We start from the raw sequence: 24,913 nt of genomic DNA on the forward strand, positions 1-24,913 counted from the left end.
TCTGAAAATTGAAGTTACACATACTTTAAGAAATATTATAAATGATTAACTGTTGAACTTAGAAATATCAGCAAGTATTAACTGGCTTTGTTATCAAGCTCTGGTATAGTAACAACCCCTTTCCAAATTTGGGGTGGGTAATAACAACAGTTTTTTGAATAACAACAGATCAATTTAAAATAAAGCAAATGGTAGTGATTCTCTCCAGGGTCTCTCTCCAAGTATCACCACATTGTTCCATTCTGGTCCAGAAGTCTCTGTGAAATATATTCATTATTTAATATTACCTGAATGAGCCTAACATGGATAAACACAGCTTTTCACAGCTGCTTTCTTTCTTCCTGTGCAGAACTGTATGCCACTTTTGCAGTCTGGAGTCATAAATCTTTCCAACCACAAAGATAATTCTCATCTAGAATGTCACCTAGCTATCTCTCACAGGATTAAACATCTTTTCACAATATCAGTTAGGTAAAAGGAGACTGATCCCTCCCTTTTAAAAACCAATTCTACTTGCAAGTCACGATGTGGGTCCAAGAGGCTAGATAGAGCCTGGATGAAGTTGACTCTTTCAAAAGAACATAAAGCACTTCTTTCGTGGGATTGCCCCTTCAATTATTATCTAGTGACTAATGGCCAAAAGCAGCAAATAGGGCCCTCTAGAGCTCGGAAATCCATACTGAATTCCTGATGGTCAAATTAGTCTTAACACTCTGTTGCTTCATTTAGAAAATGCAGTTTTTTTCTATTCCTAGCCACCTTCGATCTAGCATGCAAAAGAAAAAAAGAATTATGCAAGTCATCTCTAATGAGATTTAACACAGACTTCTGCTTTAAACCTACATTTACAGAACACAGTAAGACATGAAACATGAAACATTTAATTTAGTATTCTCTCCACGTTGTGCTGTCAGCTCAGGTAAAACTCCCTGTTGCTTGTACTAAAATTCATAAATCTACTTTAATAGGTAAATGTAACTAATAAATGACAGAATAATCTAAAAGGTCCAATGTGTCTGAATTAGTTTTCTAATTAAGTTGTCAATAACATTTAACAAAAACCATTTATTGCTTTCTTCTTTTTCAGTAAAAAAATTAGAAAACAAATTCTTTGCTATAAGAACGATTTTGGGGGGAATAGAGCAATAAATGAAAGGACACACACTTATCAAATGCCTTCCTATGTGCCAAGTCCTGAACTAGGTGCTTCCTCAGTGTTAGCCCATGTGTTTAATAAGGGTGCGTACCCCCTGTAATATTTACTTCTCTCATGGGAATTTAATAAACAGACCTGGGGAAAAACCTACAAATTTCTTTAAGAAAGAGTATCTTCTGAACCTAGGGTTCAAACAGAAAGATACTGAGTAGAGCATTCAACATGCACCTTTGTTTACAGTGAAGAATATAATTAAAAAGAAAAGAAGTGGCCAAGGAATATGTTTGTAGGAGATCATGTGTTGACCAAATGTAGGAAATATCCTCAATGATTTGATTGAACTTGGTAAAAAGTCTGGAAGTTAGGTTGACCTAAATTCAAATCCTGGCTTTATCACTGTCTAGATGTGTAACCTTGGGCAAGCTACCCAACTTCCTAAAGCTCAACTGAATAAACTGAGTCTCTCTAAATTTGAAATAAGAACAGTATCTACACCTCACTGGGTGGTCAGGATTAACTCAGACAACGCATTTAAAATACTAAGTAGAGTGCCAGATCCGGTAAACAATCATTTAATGACAGCAATTATTTTTACTATTGTTACTTTTATAATCAAAAAACCCCAAAAATCTACCTCTGTTATCTGAAAATAATCTTTTAAGAATTATCAATTAAGACTTAACTGCATACTGGCATAAATGATAGCAGGCTGAAAAGAAATACTGAATTGCACTATTATACATTAAAGATCAACCCATTTGCTTCAGAATGGTTTCATCTGTTTCTACACTTGATTTGACACTGGACTTAAATGGTTTATTTGGGACTTGAAGAATGTTGTTGTGGTATGTCGTTGAGTCAATTATGAATCAGCAACCTTACAGGACAGAGTAGAACTAGGTTTCCTAGGCTGTGATATATATGGCAGTAGATTCCCAGATCTTTTCTCCCATAAAGCTGCTGGTCTGAACTGCTAAATTTTTGGTTAGCAGATGAATGCTTAACCATTGCACCAATAGGGTCCTTTTACTGACTAACAGGAACAACCAAACAACTTGTAACATGTGAGTGATATGAGATAATGTACTTATATAATTTCTAAAGAGTTTATCTTAAGAACTGTGTTAGCATTGTCTGGGAAGTTATTTAATTAATCACTGACCGATTCACTTAAATATTTTTGAGAAGCTCCTATAAGCCAGGCAGTGTTCTAGTCACTGACTACTAAAATGTGATAAAGTGTCTTCTCTTGCTAGGTTAATTAATGACTCATTCTTTTTGTATAAAGTACGCATCATAGACTCTACATTCCACAAACCAGTATTTTTCAATATTGTTATACTTACAATTAATTTAACCTATTCACACATATCAAGGCTTCAAGTTTTCAAAAAGCCTTATATCTCTGAGGGCAGGTAATTGAAAGTTGTTGTTGTTATTTGCCGTGTTAGTGCTATACAAATAATGTATAGAACATCAGATGATCATGAAGAATTAAAAATTAAAAGATTTATTTATGCCCAAAGATTATCTTTTAAAAAGATCATAATTGAGGATAATATATAAAAGCAAATGATCGAGCTTCCATTGAGAGATACATGAAGGAATATAGACTTTGTCCATGAAAGAAAAAATCCTTAAAATCTGTGTAATGTGTGACTATGAAAAAACATGTATTTATTTTCCTTTTCTTGTATTTCTCTCCAAACTACCTACTGCTAATGTAAATGTCTTCTAATATTCATGGCCATGTGAAAATTTCACATGTGCTTAAAAAGTTAATACATTATAAAATAAACAGTATCACCTGTGAGTAATGTGCTCTCTTAAACAATCAACTGTATGAGACCAAATGGTCAACATTTACCCTAAAGCAAAGATAAGAAAGCAAGGAAGGGAAGAGAAGATAGATGAATGGAAACAGAATGGAAATAATGAGAACACTGATGCATTGTGAAAATTATAACCTATGTCCTGTAACAACCTGTATAAAAACTGGTAAATGGGAACCTAATATGCTATGTAAATTTTCACCTAAAACATAATTTTATTTATAAATAAATATGTATATAACACCTAGTGAAAATCTAAAGATAATCTTATGCTATTTGATATGCTTTAAAAAAACCACAAAAAACAAAAGTTACTGCCCTTGAGTCAGTTCTGACTCATAGCGACCCCTCCTTGGGATTCTGAGGCAGTATCTCTACCGAAGTAGATTGCCCAGTCTTCCTTCTGAGAAATGCTGGTGGGTTTGAACCGCCAGCCTTCTGGTTAGCAGTCAAATGCCGTAGGCACAAATACATCATGGGTTTGTAGACAATCCATGTCTTTAAGGCAAGAGCTCTGGAATACTGAAAGCAGGCCTGCACTTAAAATGTACCCAATTACTAGTAAAAATATTCTTCTGTCTAGGCAAATCTCTGACTTTCAGAGTCAGGTAAGAGAGTGAAATCTCAAACTGATATAAGAACACGTTTCTGGACAGCTTTCCTGAGGAATTATTATTTTTTTTTTTTAAGTAAAATATGTCTGTTATATGTAAGTTCAACATTGGAAAATAGTATATTCTTCTTCAAAATTTTTATGATATCTCTTTGAGAACTCCAAACATTAAAAGAATCTAATAAATTATATATTAGAAAGCATGCTCAACAATAAATTAGATTCTCAAATGGATTAAAATATGATAATATATCATTATATTTAAAATACCTACTAAATTTTAAGTGTATTAAAAGTCTTTTTATATTACTTGATTGTTTACTTGACTAGCATACAAGGCAAGGCTGCTGAGCTGGGATAAGCAGAGCACCACAGACAGGTTACTCTTGTAAAAACCAAAGGGAAGATGTGAAGGATAATGCATTTACTGTCAGACGCCGACCAGAGGGTGCCGGCAACCCCTTGCAGTGGTACACTCCAATCTGCTGTCATCATCAAAGTCTTTGTATAGGGACTGACACATGGGTAGCCATGCAAAACCACAAACCTCATCTTAATAGTATCTCATAACCAAATCCTACTCGTGGGAGTTAAACAATGGTTTTCAATCCCTTTGTTTGTGAGAGATTTGAAGAACCGAAAAAACAAAAAACAAACACCTCAAATGTTTTGGCAAAGCCCAAAATCCACACTCTATTTTATGACAGAGTTCATTTACTGTGGTTAACACCAGTGAAAATATGAACTAACAATAGGTACGGCTCATTTTTACATTTCTATTATACAATTAAAAAAAAGAATGATTATATTAGCACTATGTATCACAGAAAATTAGATTCTATCATAAATATATCAAATCACCAAATCAATAAAAAATTTACATTTCTTTCTAGTATCTGTGAATTTTAACTATAATAGAACAGTATTAGCCTGACTTTTTAAATTTAATCTGTATTACTCCTGATAACTGTATCTTTTAGTAAAAATGTTGGGCAGGTCTGAAAAAAATTATCAGAGTTCATTCATTTCTATATGGTTTTAAAATGATAATGTTCAAAAGCAGCTAAAAGTACTTGATGAGATAAATGTATGTGTGGGGTTTAATATCAAGCAGCAGTAAATCTGGCAGCCTCGGCCAGTAATCAAACAATTACGAAATGGAAAGTACATCTTGTACAAGCTGACACAGCCATTAAATCAGGAGAGCTGTTGGCAGACTTATTGACACTGCAAGAATGACCAGAAAGCATTAATTTCAGTATTAATAAAATGGCAGTACACAGATGACAGCTGCCAGAGGAAATAAGAAATAAGGTTACTGGCCTTGTTAAGCTCACGTCTGATTTTCTCAGGCACAAACTGATCGAGGTAGCGTCTGAAGTGAAGTGCATCAATGGCAACAATCTCAGTGCAGCGCCTCTGCCAGTCGTCCCTGGACAGGATAGAGAGAGGAGAAAGACAAGGAATGGGTGAAGCTCCTAACAACAATAGCATTCTCATAGGGCTTCATTTTTTGAGACTGTGGCAGTGTTAGAAAGAATGGAATGTTAAGGTGTATTAAAAGAAAGAAGCTAACAAACCAGTGTGTACAGGTCTCATAAAACAGAAGGGCTGGAAATACCATTTAATTTTAGATTCAGAGGCATATGCTGTGGACTGTCAGGTATGAAATAGTAAATGAAAAATTATCAAGAGGTAACACAATATGACATGCTGACACAGGTATATAATTTACAGTGAGTCTCAGAGGTTAAAGGATTTGGGGGCAAACAAAAGCCACTTAGTTCCCAGTTTTCCTTTGATACTAAAGATACGGCGTTTGTGTCTCAACAAGAGCTCATTCCTCTGCTTTGAGAGAGCTGCTCCAACTCACTGGGTTTGTGACATCACTACATATTGTCCTGGAAATGATTCCAAGAAATGTTAGAAAGAATGTGTAATGACTCAGTACAACATTCTACCTACTGTGCTCAACCACCAACTGTGAAAAACTATTAACTATGTAAAAAAAAATAAATAAATAATGAAGACAGCACAGCAGACAAAAACACATTGTCTGTGGAAATAGGAAGGTCTAGTTGAAGTGACGATTTTGGAAACGTGAAATTCCAAATATTTCAGCCCTTCATTAACTTTCATATACTAACATGCCAAGCAATTTTTTACATTGAAGAATAGTAGTAGACACTTTCATGTTAGTCTGTAAAGTATTACTAGGAACAAACATCCATGTAAGTAATTGTTTGCTGCAACTATATATTTTAAACAAACTAAAGGAAGAAAGAAACCAAAGGTTGAACTTAAGACATTACAAAAAATAAGTCTGTGGCACAGATAAGGTTACACGGAGAATACCTGATTCTTTCTGCCACTATGGCATAAAAACAAACTTTCAGGCAGCATTTCTGAAAAAATTTACTTCTAATAAAGTACAAAATTTAATGTAGAAGCAATAAAGTCAGAAGTATAAAAATGTATTTCAATAAGAGGTAGAAGATGGCAGCAGCAATGCTCACTGCAGGTTCTGTTGTCAGTTGGTTTGTGGCATTACCCAAATTGTCCCAATATAGGTTTCTTTCATCTACATAATCTAATAGTTCTAAATAGAGCCTATTCTAATTAGATTTGGAAGTTAATTGCCAGTTTAAAACGGTCAGCTTAGAGGTTAAGAACTGTGTAAAGAGCTCTGCCCTTATAAGCTAATTGAAGTAGGTTTTTGGTTTTTATCTTCCCTTTGGTATATGGATAAGGAGCGCTGGTGCAGTGGTTAAGGCATTTGGCTGCTAACCAGAAAAAAGGTCAGTGGTTTGAACACCACCAGCCACTCCATGGAAGAAAGATGAGGCAGTCTGATTCCATAAAGATTTATAGCTTTGGAAACCCTTGAAGGGCACTAAGAGTTGGAATCAACTTGATGGTAGTGAGTCTGGTTTTTGGTTTGGTATATGGAGAGGATTATATTGCTTTAACTAACAGTGAACCTATAATTTGAGTTTTAAAAAGTTCAATGGCTGAAGTAAGAACAGATGTAGATAGAGTATATCCAGGGCCAAGTGTACCTTCCTTGTCTAATAGCGATGCAGTACTAGGGTCAGCCACAACTCACCTCTCACTCCCATCTTCATGATTTCGGGCCCAGCGGTATGTTTCAGCATAGCCTGTGTAATCACTGTACTGTTCAGTACCTGAAACAAACCATCTGTCACTCATGTTTTTCAGAGACATTTTCCTTAAAAACCTATGCCTTCTAAAGACTCACTGTAAATAAACCAATTTCCTGTTTCTAAAATTATCTCATTGGTAAATGTCAATTAAAAAACAAACAAATAAAACCCTGCTGGTAGTGACTTGGTGCATTTCCCTCAGACTCCTACAAAAGCCATGATAACAAAACAAAATAGAGAACAAAATATGCTCTGTCATAGTCATTGCTTTGCTTTTTTTTTGATGAGGAATGCATAAAAACTGTTTTATAAAAGTCTACTGTCTTCAATGTCAGTAACCTAATGGCAATATCTTATTTACATTACTGAGAAAAGAAATTCTACACAAACACCTTCCCTGCTAAGACACATTAAAATTAAGCCTAGGAGTTGCATGTCAACAGGCAAGGTACTTCAAAGACTCTGTAAAGCCAGGATATTATGGCATGAGAAGTGAGGAGGGGAAAAAGCATAATTAACATTCATTTGATGAGAATATGCACCAAAAATCTCCACACAACACAGATTTCTAACTCATCAGGCCTGGGCACATCAGCAGGGACGGTGTCATAAGTGCTCCACTATAACTAAACAAATTCAGTCTAATTCCTGCAGTCAACTGAATAATCACTTGCCTTTTCAACAATGAACAGCACAATAAAAAGAAAAGCTGAAAACCACGAGCAAGATAATACTTTTCACATATTAAAAAAAAAAAAAAAAAGGAAAAAGCAAAGCAACATTGAGAACTATAATTAATGATTTTTTTTTGTAATTGTCATAATCCTGGCAGTAAATAAAATATAGGCAGACTGACTCTTTCAGACAGCTGAATAATTTAGTTTCAAAGTATGTAAAATATTCAATTACAGATTAAATACAAAGGGAAAAGGAGTAACTTGACTGGCCTTACCTAACTAAGTCATGGAATCTAACACAACTACTGGAATTAACTGACATCATCATTCCTATAAGGAGCTCTGGTGGAGTGGTGGCCTAAGGTATTTGACTGCTAACCAGAAGGTTGGCAGTTCAAACCTGCCAGTCCTTTGTGGAAGGAAGACTGAGCAATCTACTTCTGTAAAGATTTACCTCCTTGGAAACCCAAAGGGGGTTGCCATGAGATGGAGTCGACTTGGCAGTAAGTTTGGTTTTTATCACTACTACAGAAGGAAGGTTGGGCAATCTACTTCCATAGTGATACCGCCTGGGAAACCCAAGGAGGGGTCGCTATGAGTCGGGTCTGCCTTGAGGGCACATAACAACAAACAACATGGAATTCCTACTATAAATGAATTATGAAGAAACATTAGCCAAACAAAATATGGGACGGTCTACAAAATAATTGGCTCATATGCTTTAGAAAATATCGTGGTGGATACACAAAAGTAAAGGTAAGAAACTTCTAGTTAAAAGATATATGACAACTCAGTGCACTGTGTGATCATGAATTGGATCTCACACTGGGGGAAAAACGCTATGAAAGACTTAACTGGAATAACTGAAAAATCGGAATACTGAAAAGGAATTAGTTAACAGTATATACTCTATCAATATTAAATTTCCCAATTTTGATCATTGTGCTGCCCTTAGTAAGAAAACGTCCTAATTCTTAAGAAATATACAATGAAATACTTAGTGGTAAAGGGGCGTGTCTCTGATGTACTCTTAAAACAGTCCAGGAAAGAAAAGAAGATATAGAATGATAAAGCAAAATAAACTAGCAAATCTGGAGAAACGAAAAATGGCAATTCCTTGTATTATTCTTACAACTTTTCTGTAAGTCTGAAATTTTATACACATATATGTACACATATATGTACCCATATATGTATATAAAATATATACACTCTCGCCTCACTTATCGACATGTGTAGGTTCCAAAGACCACACTGTTAGGAGAAAACCAATGTTATGCAAAAACGGAGGATGACATGAGGTCACAAAATGGAGGATGACTACATCATTACATCACCACCAAATTATATCATTACATAACATAACTGTCAAATCACTGAGAATCATGGCCTACTCAAGTTGATATTAACCATTACAGCCAACATTACTCTCACGTACTATCTCAGAGTTTGCTTTGCTAGACATATGTTGTTAATGAGAAAAACAGTTGGATAATAAATATTTTACTATTGTTGTAAATGTGAAGTCTTGGATAATGAGCTCAGTAAGTGCGGAGAAGGTGTACTATATTTATAATATGTACAATATATATAAAATAAAGCATGAAAAATAGTGAAAGGTCAAAGGTTCAAACCCACCAGCTGCTCTGCAGGAGAAAGATGTGGCGGTTGGCTTCTGTAAAGATTTACAGCCTTGGAAACCCTATGAGGCAGTTCTACTCTGTCTGATAGGGTAACTATGAATTGGAAGCAACTCAACAAGACATCAGCAGCAGCATAAAAAATATTACCCAATTTTCATATATAATTAAAATTTTCCATAATAAAAAGTTAACAAAAGATTTAAATTCAGTATTAGAGTTTCTAGTCCATTACATAGCACACTTTTTTTTTTTGTTTTGTTTTTTTAAATTGAGGGCAGGGATACATTATATTCCCAGCATCTAGCATAGTGCTTAGTGCATTTAAAAAACAATACATGCTCCTTTGGAGTCAATTCTGACTCATGGTGCCCTATTTATGTCACAACAGAATTGTGCTCAACAAGGTTTTACTTAACATTTTTTTTTCCCTGTAGTTAATATTTTTTTAAATTATGTGGTAGTTCAGTTTGTGTGTCAACTTGGCTGAGCCTGGTTGAATGGCTGGACAGCTGGATGTAGTATTCCCCATGATGAGACTGGTAATCAACTCCATGTTGGAATCTACTGTGAGCAGCTGAGTAAGCTGCCTTAGGGAATGTGGTCTGCTTCCTGTATATAAGCAGAAGCCTTGGGGAATGGTCTCTAGCCTATGGCATGCTGGGACCCTCCATGTGGCCGTGAAGTTGTTCATCAGCCTGCCATGCTCTGCTGACCTTGAGACTTAAAATGGACTTAAATTAATGGCCTGTCTGTGGTTTGGTAACATTGGGACTGTGCTTTTTTACTTGTCAACCTTGACAAGCAGCTGGTAGCTGTCTGAGTGAAGAAACGCCTCTAGCTCCAGTGGGCTGGGAGCAGGAGGCAGAGCTGGGCCCCAAGGTTGAGGGGCTCACCCAGCCCCTAGAGCCTGGCACTTTGAACTTGGACTTAAAGCCTCCTGAACTGTAAGACAATAAACTCCTGTTTGTTCAAGCCATCCCATTCGTGGTATATTCTTGTCAGAGCAGCACTAGGTAACCAGAACAAATTAAAATCTTATTTTTGGTGAAATTTGCTCCCATTCGTTTCCAGATGGACTAATCAATGGCATTGGTAACACTCTTCACATTGTGTCAACACTTCTTATTTCATTCTAGTTATTTTACTTTCATTTACTTAATTTCCCTGCCCCCTGTAAAAATGCTATGATGGGGGCACTTACCTTCTCTAACTTTGAGAGGGAGAGGGGATCACCATAAGCATTAGCCCAAGGTTGATTCCTGTGGCATGGAGTTCCTCCAACTTTTTACCAATTCTTACCCCAGCAGTTTCTCCCATGGCACTCAGCTGGGGTGGATGATTTCTTGCAATGGCCACACAGAACTCACAGACAATACTCGTGGTTACAAGGTTTATTAGGGAAGTAACACGTTATAATTCAGGATCAGTAAAGACTCAGGATACAATTCTGTAGTTAGGACAGCTTCTTGGCAGTGTCCACAGGCAGGCCTTTCCCTGGCTTTTGGCCTCTTGGTCCTCACCTGTTTGGGCCTATTGGACAAACCCAAGATTCTTGGATAAGTGTTACAAAGCTCTTTAGCTTCACTGATAAAAGCCCAGAGGCACCACACTTCTCACTGGTAAGCCCAAGTTTGAAGGAGCTCAGCTCTCTTGCTCCATGGGTGGCTGAGCTTAGCTCCATCGAGTGCCTGGAGGCACCCTACCCCACCAGCAAGCCTCCTGCCCAAAGGTGCTCAGTTTTTTCACTCTATGGGCTGGGGAGCCCACTGCACCATCTCGTGCCAGTTACCTGGTCCTGCTGCTTCTCACCATCTCCGTCTCTGGTGTTAAAGCTGTCTCTGGAGTCTAGGAGACTTTCAATGGAGGGACCCTGCATCCAAATGACATACTCTGTCCCTATCTCTTCTTCTCAGTGGTAGTGGTCCCTTCTGTTTGCCTTTGGAATGGCTCATTATCAGGCTAGTGGGATAGCAAAACTGACCAATCCCCTCATTATGGTTTTATATGCCTTATGTTCATAGTCCCAGTATGACCAATGTTCCATGCACATTATTTGTATTATTTGCAAGCTAACCAATGCCTCTGGTGAGCCAAACACCTGATTTGTATAGTCCCACCAAACCATTTGGTGGGAGCTCCAAGACCATGGCAAGAAAGACCACATAAAAGCAATCCATCACACTGGACCCATGAACCTCATTTATGCTTTAAAGTAGCTGTTGATCCTTCAGTCCTTCATTTTTAAACTTTTTATTGTGATTTGGGTGAAAGTTTACAAATTAGTTTTTGACTCAGTAATTTGTACACATTTTGATTTGGGACACTGACTGCAATCCCCACAATGTAACAGCACTCTTCCCAATTCCTCTCTGTTTACCATTTCCATTTGTCCTTCTTTCCTATCCCTTCCTGCCTTCTCAGCTTTATCCTTGGGGAGATGCCATCATTTCATTTCATATGTTCTAGAGAGTGTATACTTCCCCGGCATTATTGTTCACTTAATAGGGTGATGAAGAACCATAGTCTTAGGGATACCACCAGTCTTTATGAGATCAATAAGACTTTTCTTCTTCTTCTTTTTTTTTTTAATCATTTTGAGTTTTGTTATACATTTTTCTCTTACAATATCCAGGACTTTTTACTGTAATCCCTTTGAGACCAGTAGGCAGTGGTAGCCAGGCACCATCTAGTTCTTCTGTTCTCAGGGTTGTGGAGGCTGGGGTTCACATGGTCCATTAGTCCTTTGGAATAATTGTTTCCATGCATCTTTGATTTTCTTCACTCTTCCTTCCTCTGGATGGGGGGGGAGGGGGGGAGACCAATAGCTGCATCTTAGATGGACTCTCACAAGTTTGTAAGACCTCAGTTGCTACTCATCAAGGTAGGATGTAAAGCCCTGTATCTACGGACTATGTTATGCCAAATGACCTTAATGTCCCCTGACACTATGATCTTAAGCCACTAGGCCCATAGACTCAGTCCCTAAAGTATTTGGTTATGGCTAAGAAGTTTCATAACTTTGCCCCTATATGCTTTACTGTGTTCACGGATATATTTGCAGCACAAATAAACATATATGTAGAAATATCTCTCCCAAACCTCTATTCATTTGTGGCTGTAGTCCAATTTCCCTTCCCACCCCTGTTCATCTTGCATGTCTATCTATGTATTTACTCACAGATTATTGTTATTATTGTTACAGCAGGATCGGTATACACAGTATTCACCTTTGTTGCCTTTATTCTTGTGCTCCTCCCAGTGTATTCCTCTGTCTTGATCATTTTGTGGTGATGTCCCCCTATTACATATTGCTTTTACCTTCAATATTAATATGGTCCACTCTCTGGTTAGTGATGAATGCTCCCCTTCTACCCCTGCTTACATTCAAAGATTAAACCTTTTCTTGACCTTTTATAGTAATGGTCTCATACAGTATTTGTTCTTTTGTGATCAACTAATTTCACACAACATAATATCCTTCAGGTTCATCCATGTTACGAAGTACTTCACAGATTTATCATTATTCTTTAACATCACATAGTATTCCATTGTGTGTAGTACAGTAATTCATTTATCATTCATCTGCTGATGGAGACTTGCTATTTCCGTCTTTTTACTAATGTTAATAATACTGCAATGAACATGGGTATGCACATACCCGTTTGTGTCACAGCTCTTTTTTTCTCTAGGATACATACCCAGTAGTAAGACTGCTGGATCATATTGCATGTCTTTTCCCAATATTTTAAGGAAGCACCACACTATTTCCCACAGTGGCTGCACTGTTTTACGTTCCCACCAACAGCAGATGAAGGTTCTAGTCTCTCTATACCCTTGCTAGCTTTTTTTTTTTTTAAACTTTGCCATTAAGGCAGGTGTGAGGTATCTCATTGTCTGATATAGTGCCGGAAGAAGAGCCCTTCTGGTTGGGAGGCACTCAAAAGATGACTGGAAAAGAGCTGCCTCCTCAAAGTATAGTTCACCTTAGTGACGTAGATGGAGTAAACTTTCAAGACCTACGTTTGCTGATGGGGCATGACTCAAAAAGGGAAAAAACTGCTGCAAATATTCATTAATAATTAGAACATAGGATGGATGATATATGAATCTAGGAAAATTGGTAGTTTTAAAAAATGAAATGGAATGATAAAAACTGCTAACTATTTGGAATGATAAAAACTGCTAACTAGGCATTAGTGAGCTGAAATGGACTGGTACTAGCTATTCTGAATCAGACAGTCATATGATCTAGTATGCCGGGAATGACAAATTGAAGAGGAATAGTGTTCCATTCATCTTCCAAAAAACATTTCAAGGTCTATCCTGAAATAAAACACTGTCATTTAGTGGATAATATCCATACATCTACAAGGAAGACCAGTTAATACTACTATTATTCAAATTTATGCAGCAACCACTAAAGCCAAAGATGAAGAAATTGAAGATTTTTACTAGCTTCTGCAGTCTGAAATTGACCAAACATGCAATCAAGATGTATTTATTACTGATAGGAACGACATCGGAGATCACATGACAGAATTTTGCAAGAGCAATGATTTATTCATTGCAAATATCTTTTTCAACAACAAAAATGGCAGCTATATATGACGTGGTAGAAAGAACACCACACTGAGATTGGGAGACACGAAGAACCCAAAGTGAATCTTTACCAGCTAGGTGAATTTCAGAACTAAACCTCATTGGATCACCTGAAAATCAAGGTTACTAATAATTCCTGTTTATTTCACAGAATTGCTTAGAAAATAAGACTTACTTTAAAGATAAGTTAAAAATTATTCAAAATCATGGAAGTGCTATGTATGCACAGGAAGACAGCTCAGGGGGCAGGAGTGCATGGAAGGGAGGACACAGAGAAGAGGTAACTATGGGGAGGAAGTGTGAGGGGAGCTATTGCATTGTAGGAAATTGCAGTCAATGAATTGAGACAAAGTGTACATGAGCTGCTGTATGGAAAATGAATGTGCTCTGTAAACTTTCACCCAAATCACAACAAAAATTAAAAAAAAAAAATTTTTTTTAATGATCTTTCAGAATCAAAAGCAATTAGTATTGTATCATTAGACTCAATTTCGTAAACAGGTAAAGAAGCCAAAGACATATGATTCCATATATAGGGGTTACAAGAAACCAGCCTGATTGGGAATATAGACAGTCAGTAATGTTGGTTCTTTCCCACTGTAAAAAGGAAATTCTTTGATTTCTTAATACAAAAATAAATATCTAGTCTGCCTTTTGAATTCAAGTGGTTACAAAATATAAGATGTCAACTATCATGCTTCTATTTCAAAAGTTAGGATGGTTTTAGTCGTCTTTCCTGGGAGGAACAGATCCTTATGGTATAAAACAGAAAAAAGGAACTCTGTTGCCATTGCGGTTAAAGAGCTCAGCTTCTAATGGAAATGTCACTGATCTGAACCAAAAAAAAAAAAAAAAAAAAACCATAGAAAACCAAAACCACCCGAAACCCATTACTATCGAGTCAATTCTGATAAGAGCAACCCTACTGGAGAGAGTAGAACTGCCTCATAGGTTTTCCAAGTCTGTAAATATTTACAGAAGCAGACTGCCACATTTTCCTCCAGCAGAAAGGCCAGTAGATTCAAACTACCAACCTTCTGGTTAGCAGGTGAGCGCTTAACTACCATACCACCAGGGCTCCTTTCCTTATGATATGGGAAATCAAAACACATATATAAATGCTTTTGCTCTAAACAAATTAAATCCTGGATTTTATAGGCAGACATCTTTTAAAATTATGTTGACTGGTGCTTTGAAAAATGGATGACCTTAGTTTGTTTTAAATTCAAATTTATTGATGAAAATGCAAAGGTAAAAAAGTGGTAGCAGCAATAAGACAAAGAAGATCTTTGTGATACTATTTCTAGGGATAGCCTACAAACCTTTACACTAAAAGGTAAACCTTAAGGAAAAACTAGAAGGAAACTATTAAAATCTTTCAAGAATTCATGACAGCAATATGAGTCTTGAGATTTATTAGTAAGAAACATTCTTGTTTTCTCTTAATAGTAATGAAAAGTCATTGATGAGCATAAGAAAGAAATCTACAGGGATTAAAAAAATTCTACTGAAAATGGGTTGTGCCCTCAGAAAGAAGGTTTATATGAAAGCCACCTACCCTACTTTTATTAGCATCATTCATATAGTGGTGATTATGCAGTAGATGGAACATTCTTGCTTTTCATTTTCATGATGAAAAAAAATTAGAAAAGACAATCACAAAAATGTTTAATTTCCAAACATGTTTTGAAAACTTCAACTGAATCTGGATCCATCCTGATGAACTGGTTTCATTCAGCAATGGGGTATTTTTGTAGTGATGCGTACTTCTGGTGTTAGTCTAAAAAAAATGATACCAGTACTATAAGCAATAATGTCCATTTGGAGTCATTTCTATTGGTTCTGGGGACACTCACAAAAGATATAAGGACTATAATATCTGCTGTGATTCCATTCATTAGAGAGCAGATTTCATGTTAAGAATACTAACTTACATACCGCTCAATAGAAGTTTTATGTCTATGTATCTGCTTTATAGGAGCTCTGGTAGTGTAAGTGCCTAAGGCACCTGACTGCTAACCAGAAGGCTGGCGGTTCACCCACCAGCCACTCTTCGGAAGGAAGGTTGGGCAATCTATTTCTGTAGTGATACCACCTTGGAAACTCAAGGAGGGGTCGCTATGACTTGGGTCTGACTCGACGGGCACATAACAACAACATCTGCTTTATATACTCACCAAAAAGAAACAGCAATACCAGAGACACTATAACACCCTTGGTAGTAAAGCTGTTTGCTGGAGGTTATGGAGGAAAACATGAAGGGGGTGGGAGTGGGGGAATAAAAAGTGAAGTCTGGAGTTTTAATTCTGTCCCCTCTTTGCATACATACTGAATGATTTTAACTCATGGTTATCCCAAGGAGAATCACAGCAAATAAAGGGATAACACTGTCTGGATAAAAATATTTGCCTATTTGCATGACCTGTTTCATATTTATTTAAAAGTCTGATACCAAGCAGATGCCCTACAATGATGATAAACTTAATTTATTTCTAATTTCTCAAACTATTCTACAGATTTCAGGCAGCACAATCACAGCCATTAGCTCACTGAGCCAGGATGTATCACTGAAGGAATGGAACTGATCAGGCAGATAGATTGCTGTGCATGGTTAAGAGTATTCTAAGAACGGAGATGGCAGAAATCCAGATATCAAATAGATGATGAAATGGCTATTTCCATTAAAAGAATATCATATCACAGATATTAATTAGGAGGCACTATAATAAAGTTAAGTGGATTTAGGAAAAATGCTGAGTTAAAAGTCACCTCAAATGTCCTTAGCCTGAGGTAATTACAGATCTAAAGGTGAGTTATGGACCTTCAATTTTCCATTTGTTTTACAATGGCTGCAGGTAAGTCACAGACACAGGAAACTTTTTTAGGTAGAGGACAAACTATTTTTAAAAAGAAAAAAAAAATTCTTGTTCCCAGGGAGATGGCATTCTTTATTTACAGCAACATTAATGATAGATGACAAGAGACTTACTACTTTCCTACTGCAAGAGAAATGAAGTAAATAAAACAAATTAGCTATGAGTTTAAATGGTCATTTTACCATTTTTAATTTCAAGAATATAAACTCCTCTTAACATTAATAGGCTATTTTCATTCTCAGTCTTCAGTTCAAGTTTAGCTTAAATGCTAAAAATTAAAAATCCTTTTTAAAAATTAGTTTTGTTGTTGTGAATATGTGTAGTAAAATATACACCAATTCAGCAGTTTATACATACATAATTCAGTGACACTAATTATATTCCTTGAGTTGTGTAACCATTCTCATCCTCCTTTAATGAGTTGTTTCTCTCCATTAACATAAACTCACTGTCCTCTAAGTTTCCTATCTAATCTTTTGAGTTGCTATCATCAATGTGATCCCAGATAGAGAAACCAAAATTAAAAATCTTTTGAAGTCATATTTAATATACCTAAATGATGGGGACAATTCCAGACCTTTATAGTTCCCTATAACAGTATGAAACAAAAATTCAAAGTATTTAGTTGATCAACATTACAGAGTTTTATTTTTTGTTCTGTAATTCCTTGCACTTTCTTCTCCAATTGTGTCCTCTGTATCTGCATACATAACAGACAACAAATTCAGATAGATGGCCCAATATGTGAATGGGGCAAGGTTGATACAACTCAGATCATAACTTCAGAATTCTGAATCCAATACTTCCAACCATTAATTTCAAAGAGCTAAGACTCTATCCCGGAAGCCATTTCTTGGCTGAGGTTCCAACCTTAATATCTAACATAAACTCAGACAATTAACAACTTTTACTTTCATTTTACTTTACCAAAACAGGAGAATCACAGAGATATTATAAGAAACATTGTCAGAATAACTTGGAATCAGATCCAACTCATAGCAACCCATCCTTAGCTTTCCAAGGTGGTATCACTACAGAAGCAGATTGCCCAATCTTCCTTCCAAGGAGTGGCTGGTGGGTTTGAACTGCCAGCCTTCTGGTTAGCAGTCAAGTCCCTTAGGCACTAAGTGCTTACAAAAGATATGAAGGTATCAGTAAAACCATGGCAGAGTAAAATACCTCTGAAATTGTCTCCTTCACAAAAGCAACAAGAACACTGGCAAAACGGTAAGAATCAACCTTCTGGGAACTTTGGTAGAAATTAATGAAAGGTTTGCAGCAATCTAGGGAGTGCTTATTCAAGGAAAACCAGCTGAATCTTGTAAGAACAGCTGAGTTTTGTAGCATTTTAACTTGTCTATTTCCATTCCCCTCTCCCCCACTCTATGGTAGCCCTCAAAACCAATGGGTTGGCCTGGGCGTGTGTACTGGGTCCTTTTGCTGTGGGATAGCTAGGCGACGTGCTCTCTTTGGAGTTGCTACTACACACTCACTGGTGCCCCCTGCTCCTGCTTCACAATGACCACTGCTGGCCCCTGCCCTGTAGCGGCTGCCACTGCCACTGCTGCTGCCACCTTGGGACTGGCTATATGGTTAGGCCACATTTAAAAAATTTTTTTTATTGTGATTTGGGTGAAAGTTTACAAATTCATTTTCCACAGCAGTTCACATACACTTTGTCTCTTGACACTGACTACAATTTCCCACAATGCAACAGCTCCCTTCTCACTTCCTCCCCAAGGTTACCTCTTCCCTGTGTCCTTCCCTCCCATGCACTACTGCCTCCTGAGCTGTCTCCTTGTGCTTACACAGCCCTTCTATTCTCCCACGATTGCTCTCACCAAGGAGTGTACATATCTAATGTAAATGTTCAGTTCATATGCTTGTCTTTTGTTTGGCTGGAAGCCACAGTAGTAGGTTCAATTCCTGACCTGAAGGGCAGCTAGTGGCCACTGTCTCAGTGGTTCCATCAAGCGGGCTCTATCAGACCAGCAACCCTGGTCGTTGTCTTCTTTTTTTTAAAACGGTTTTGAGTTTTGTTGCACATTTTTCTCCCACTCTATCCAGGATCTCCTACATAGATCCCCCTCCAAGTGGTTGACAGTGGTAGCCAGGCACCATCTAGTTCTTCTGATCTCACAGTCATACAGGCTGAGGATCGCATGAGTCGCCTGGACTAATTGTTTCCAAGTGTCTTTGTTTTTTTTCATTCTTCTTTGATCTGGACGAGGAGAGACTCATAGTTGCATCTAGATGGCCATTTACAAGCTTTTAAGGTCCCAGTCACTACTCGCCAAAGTAGGATGTGGAACACTGTTTTTATGTAGTATGTTATGTCAACTGAGCTTGATGTTCCTGATTAGGCCACATCTTCAATGAGTAAACATATTCCTCAGTTCTGTGGTGTTTTGGTCACACATTTATAGAAGGGCAATGGAGATTACTGCCAGGCATAGCATGACCACTATGCAGACAAGTGAACTGCAGAAATTCATTACTACTCCACCAAGAAGCCCAGTTTTAGAGTAGTTAACCTGGATACAGAAGTGTTGAATTGAAATCCACAGAGCAATTTTCAAGAGTTCTGACCTGGATGGGGTAAACCTCAGTGTACTTCCTTTCTGTTGCCTCAGTATTACTGGATTGAAGAATTGCTGCTTCCTATTAGGAGGTTCTTTTCATTTTCCATTACTCCCAATATAATACTCAAAGCACTGGGAATTTCAGTTTCTTTACATCATTTTGTATTCACTTTTTAAAATTTATTTATAACCCTATTGAGTGGTTTTTACTCAAATTAACATGGCTCAAATAAACCTCCCAGCTCATATAAGAACATGATATTCTTATTACACAAAATCTGACCAATATGACCTTAAACAAATTTATAGAGGAATTTAAGAAGTATGGAGTTCCACAATAGTAAAGAGTATGTGAAACAACTTGTGACACTGCTCTTGTGCAAGAAGAAGGGATCCACGTTCTCAATTGGCCTTTTGATGATGGCGCAGCATCATCTGACCAGATTGTTGATGACTGGTTAAGTCATGTAAAAATTAAGTTTTGTGAAGAACCTGGTTACTGTATTGCTGTTCATTGTGTTGCAGGTCTTGGGAGTGCTCCAGAGCTTGTTGCCCTAGCGTTAATTGAAGATGGAATGAAGTATGAAGATGCAGTATAGTTTATAAGACGAAAGCTATGTGGAGCTTTTAACAGCAAGAACTTTTGTATTTGGAAAAGTATCATCCTAAAATGTAGCTGTGCTTCAAAGACTCCAATGGTCATAGAAACAACTGTTGCATTCAATAAAACAGGTACCTGATGGTACTGCCTTTGAAGTAGAACTTGGGACAGGACCTAATCTGTCATAGTATTTACCAACATGTTAGCCTGGTGAATAAGTCTAATAAAGCTTCCAAAGAGTACTGAAAACCAGTTTTATCAGGCTGCAAGCTTGATAGAATTGCAGCCTCTGTGTTTAGGTTACGATCAGCCTCTCTGGACACATAGCAAAGATTTCTTACTATTCAACATTTGTACCAGTTGACCTTTCTTGAAATCATGCAATACTGTTAATAAGTCTTTAAATCTATTCTCATGCCAGAATCTTATCAGTATATAAGGAATTTAGGGAAATAAGGTGTTAAAATACCCAGCGCAATACTTGTATATTTTTAGCATCATACAGAACTAAAAAATCCTTCAGTCATTTCAAACACTGAAAGTAAGACCTATATGGTTATTTGTCTGCTCACTTTTTGTTTACATCTCCACATCTGTACCAGTATACATCAGGTTGTGTAACCACTATTTCTTGGGTTTTTACCAAGTTTTACAGTGATTATTTAATGTCTTTCTATAAATCTCATTTTGTTCTTTTATGGAAAACTTTCTTTTTGAAAAATTCACATTGTATAGAAGCATATGTCATTAATGTCTCCAGACCCCCCCGCCCCCAAAAAAGCCTTATAGTTAATTTAATGTTTGCACTTAGGGGTGCAACTTAACAGGGAGGGCCTGAAAAAGGAATGGGAGGAGGCCATTAAATATCTGCAGTAAAATGTTGCCTTTGTCTTGTACAGAACATGTAGAATATGCTGTTTATTTTTTTAAAAAAGGTACACAGATGTTTTGTTATCATAGCTAAAATAACTTTTAATTATAAAGTTTCTGAAATTCTTATCATTTCTTCCCCATATCAATTGGAGGCTGCTTACCAACTTATTTTTGTTTGAAGTGTGGTAATTTTTTTTCCCTTTTCTTTCTAGCCTCTCTTGCAAAAGAAAAAAGAAATGGGTTTCTGCTAAAGAATTGAGTAGACTGCAACTTTTATATACCTTTTGAGCTGTGTAACTTAATATTTTGATAGTTGATAATTTGTTTCATTATGTAATTGATAAAATGGTGATGTGTATTAATGTTAGTTCAACTATATATTTATACTGTTTGGGAATATGTTATAGTTGTGAGAGCTTAAACATTTAAATAAATGATGAAATGCAAAAAACAAAACAAAAAAACAACAACCCCAAACCAATGGCTTGTAATTACGGTAAAAACCTGCAGCTTGATAGCCACTGGAGGAGAGAAAACAGAGTTGAAGCTCCTTCAAAGCCCCATTCTAAAAGAAATGTCATTATTCGGGCTCTGATGCTTCCCAAAAGACTCCACTCCTAAGTCTGTCTTTACATGACCTGACTCAAAGTTTGCCCAGTCTGAAAACACTATTTTCCAGGGGTGTTTCTTTAAAGCAATCACAGTCAATTGTTTAACAATGTGGGTGCCTGAGGCAGTGAATAATAGCTGGAACAAACAAGCTAATGGAAAACTGTAAAAGGAAAATCTGAGGAGTGGAGATGTCCACAGGAAGATATGAAAATCTCTAACACATTCCCAGGAATACAGATAGACATTATCTATCTGTGTTTATGGTAAATAAGGACCTGAAACAACAACAACAACAACAACAACAACAACAACAACAAACCTTAAGATCTCACTTTTGGCTGACCTTGAGGCTCTGCATAAGCAAGAAGTGAAAGCTAAGGCCGAGTTCTCAACTGCCAGGTAGGTGCTAAAAGCATGCCCCAACATGCACACAACATATACAAAATTCCTTGGCAAAGTCTGAGAGATTTATTGGTTCCAGGCATTTAAGAACATCTTTGTCCAATCACTAACTGACACAAATCTAACTGAGTAAGCCTTCAGTTGCCACACATGACAAAAAATACAGACTCCACAGAATTAGTTCAGCAAAGTCAATAAACAAACAACAGCAACAACACACTCTGAGGAGAGAGAAAAATCTGATTTCCACAGGAACACATTACATATCTAAAACATCTATTTTTCAACAACAAAAAAATTATGAGACAGGCAAAGAAAGAAGAAAGTTCTTGCTCAGACCAAGGGAAAAAACACTCAATAGCAACTGTCCCCGAAGAAGGCCAGATGATTGATTTATTCAGCAAAGGCTTTATTTTAATCAGCTATTTTAAATATGTTCAAAGAACTAAAGAAAATTATGTCTAAAGGGTAAAAAATATGAGAATGATGCCTTGCAAAGAACATCAACAAAAAGATACAAATTATATATTTAAAAAAGAACCAAGGAGAAATGCTAGAGCTTAAAAGTACAATAAATAAAAGAAAAAAAACTCACTAGAAGGGCGCAAGTGAAGATATGAGCAGGCAGAATAATTAGTAAACTTAAAGACAGGCCAATTTAAATTATTCAGTCTTAGAAACAAAAAGAAAAAAAATGAAAAATGAATGAAGTCTCAGTGACCTATGGCATACCATCACGTATATCAACAGACGTATAACAGGAGTCCCAGAAGAAGAGGAGAGAGAGAGCAGAAAGAACATTTAAAGAAATAATGGTATTATGAACATATGGTTTCATATGAGAATGTTGTTTTAAGTATTTAAATGAAGACTTAATTTTTACCTATGGTGGCTGATTAAGAGTCTCTTAAGATCTATGACTTAATCGGCGTTTTATTAAAAAAATTTTATTGTGATTTGGGTGAAAGTTTACAGAGCAAATTTATTTTCCATACAGTAGTTCACATACACTGTCTCATGACATTCACTGACTGTACTTTCCCGCAATGCAACAGCTCTCTTCCCACTTCGTCCCCATAGTCACCTCTTCCCCATGTCCTTCTCTCCCACGCACTCCTGCCCCCTGAGCTGTCTCCCTGTGCATATGCAACCCATCTATTCTCCCATGATTGATCTCTCCAAGGAGTGTCTCTACCTAATGTAATGTTCAGCTCATATGCTTTAATCAGCAATTTTTAAAGTACCTCATTCACAAGAAAATACTGTGATATATTAACACCTCAAATCAGAAGAAATTTAAGTAAAGATAAATAATTTTAAGTCTCCGTAGCAGGTCTAAAGTATAAACTTGACTAAATGTCCCCATTTCCTTTTCCCACATTAAAGAAATGAAGGCAATAAAATAATTACACTTTCTCTTGTAGGATGAGAAATTAAGGTAAACATAATATATATTTATTTACCTTTTCACTGTTGTACAGACTTTCTCCAAACATTAACTGAACATTTTATATTTATATATTGTCTACATACTGAAGTGTTAATGACTTTCAAAATATAAAGGAGGAAAAAAATTTATACTCAAGACATACCACTATTTTATTTTGAAGAGCAGTATTATATCATAAAATTTAAAACTGAAGGGTAACTGAATGATTTTTACCAGTTACTCAGATACAGATGACAAGAAAAAGAGGGAGTAAATGTCTTTCTCAAAATTCAATTAGGAAATAAGATTTTAACAATATCAAAGAGCAGGAATAAATAAAAGAATGAAATATAGACACTAATGCCCATGGTAGAGAAAAGCCACATCTGAATGGGGAAAACTAACACATTATTGAGATTCCCAAAACTAACCTGTGATGATAAGACATTCATTGTGATCCAGCACTTCAGTGAAGAGTCGTGATACAATCAACTCAGGATTGATTAAAAACCGGATTTCTTCTTGCACAAGTCCTGCACTAGTTACACCACCTCCAACAAAACGATTTGCAAAATCTACCTGTATTTGGGAAAATATGGCATGTTAAAAATCTTAAAAACCCACATATATGAAACAGTAGTGTTCTGGTTACCTAGTACCGCTCTGAGAGGCAACATACCACAAATGGGATGGCCTTAACAAACAGGAGTTTATTCTTACAATTTGGAGGCTTTAAGTACAAGTTCAAAGTGCTAAGCTCCAGGGGCTGGGTGAAAGCCCCTCAACCTTGGGGTCTAGCTCTGCCTCCTGCCCCCGGCCCACTGGAGCTAGAGGCATTTCTTCACTCAGACAGCTGCTGGCTGCTGAGGCTGAGAACTCTCCAAGGTTGACAAGTAAAAAGGCACATTCCAGATGTTACCAAACCACATGGCAGGCCATTAACTTAAGTCCATTTTAAGTCCCAAGGTCAGCAGAGCATAGCAGGCTGCTGAGCAACACGGCTACATGCAGGGTCCAAGCATACTGTAGGCTAGAGACCATTCTCAAACCTTCTCCTTATATACAAGAAGCAGACCACAAACCCAAAGGCTCATAGTAGATTCCACCATGGAGCTGATTACCATTCTCATCATGGGGAATACTATATCCAACTGCCCAGCCACTCAACCAGGGCTAGCCAAATTCACACACAAACATAACAACCACAAGAAGCATACTTCCTCAAAACTCTAATCTTTTCCTTTCCATGAAACACAACCTCCAAATTAGTAATCTTCCCAGGGAAGATAGTTACAGTTGCTTGTACTATTTCACGTCATTGCAATGAACATTTATGTATACTTCTTTGCATCCCAAAACCTTAGAAGGAATTTGCAGCTTTTAGGTACTTTCGCCTAATAAGCCTCAATGTATTTTATAGGACTTTTACCAATAAACCTTATTTGTGCCTCAACAGCCATAAATCATGGGAATCTTCATCTGGAAAATTCAAGACCATGGCCCCATCAATCACTTAATTTCTCTTTATGTATTTCACATGACTTTAATATATCTTTGTTAAATAATATGGCAATCAAACACTTGTCCTGTACAAATGAAAGTTCAGTAATTGATCTTTTCTTTTATACCGCTTTTCCTTCTGCGGAAGAATAAAAGAATGGAATTTTTGTCCTTCTAAACTCAACGGCATTCATCATTACAAAGGAGGTTTCAAGATCTGTCCTGAAGTACAATGCCGTCAGTGATAGGATAATATCCATACGCCTACAAGGAAGACCCGTTAATTTGACTGTTATTCAAATTTATGCCCCAACCACCAAAGCCACAGATGAGGAAATTGAAGAATTTTATCAG

At 36.8% G+C, this 24,913-nt stretch overlaps 1 protein-coding gene across 1 annotated transcript in view; it reads right to left on the reverse strand.

Moving 5' to 3' along the window:
- Positions 1–24,913, reverse strand: part of PARG (poly(ADP-ribose) glycohydrolase) — a 219,830-nt gene that overhangs the window by 22,372 nt on the left and 172,545 nt on the right. The window contains exons 13-15 of the mRNA XM_007938616.2: positions 23,491–23,638; positions 6,708–6,786; positions 4,925–5,033 (exon numbers count right to left, since the gene is read on the reverse strand). Coding sequence (XP_007936807.1) covers positions 4,925–5,033; positions 6,708–6,786; positions 23,491–23,638 — 336 coding nt within the window. The remainder of the gene's footprint in view (positions 1–4,924; positions 5,034–6,707; positions 6,787–23,490; positions 23,639–24,913) is intronic.

This window comes from Orycteropus afer, unplaced genomic scaffold (genome assembly GCF_000298275.1).
Source record: "Orycteropus afer afer isolate SDZICR_OR568_19922 unplaced genomic scaffold, OryAfe1.0 scaffold00052, whole genome shotgun sequence".
Taxonomy (NCBI): domain Eukaryota; kingdom Metazoa; phylum Chordata; class Mammalia; order Tubulidentata; family Orycteropodidae; genus Orycteropus; species Orycteropus afer.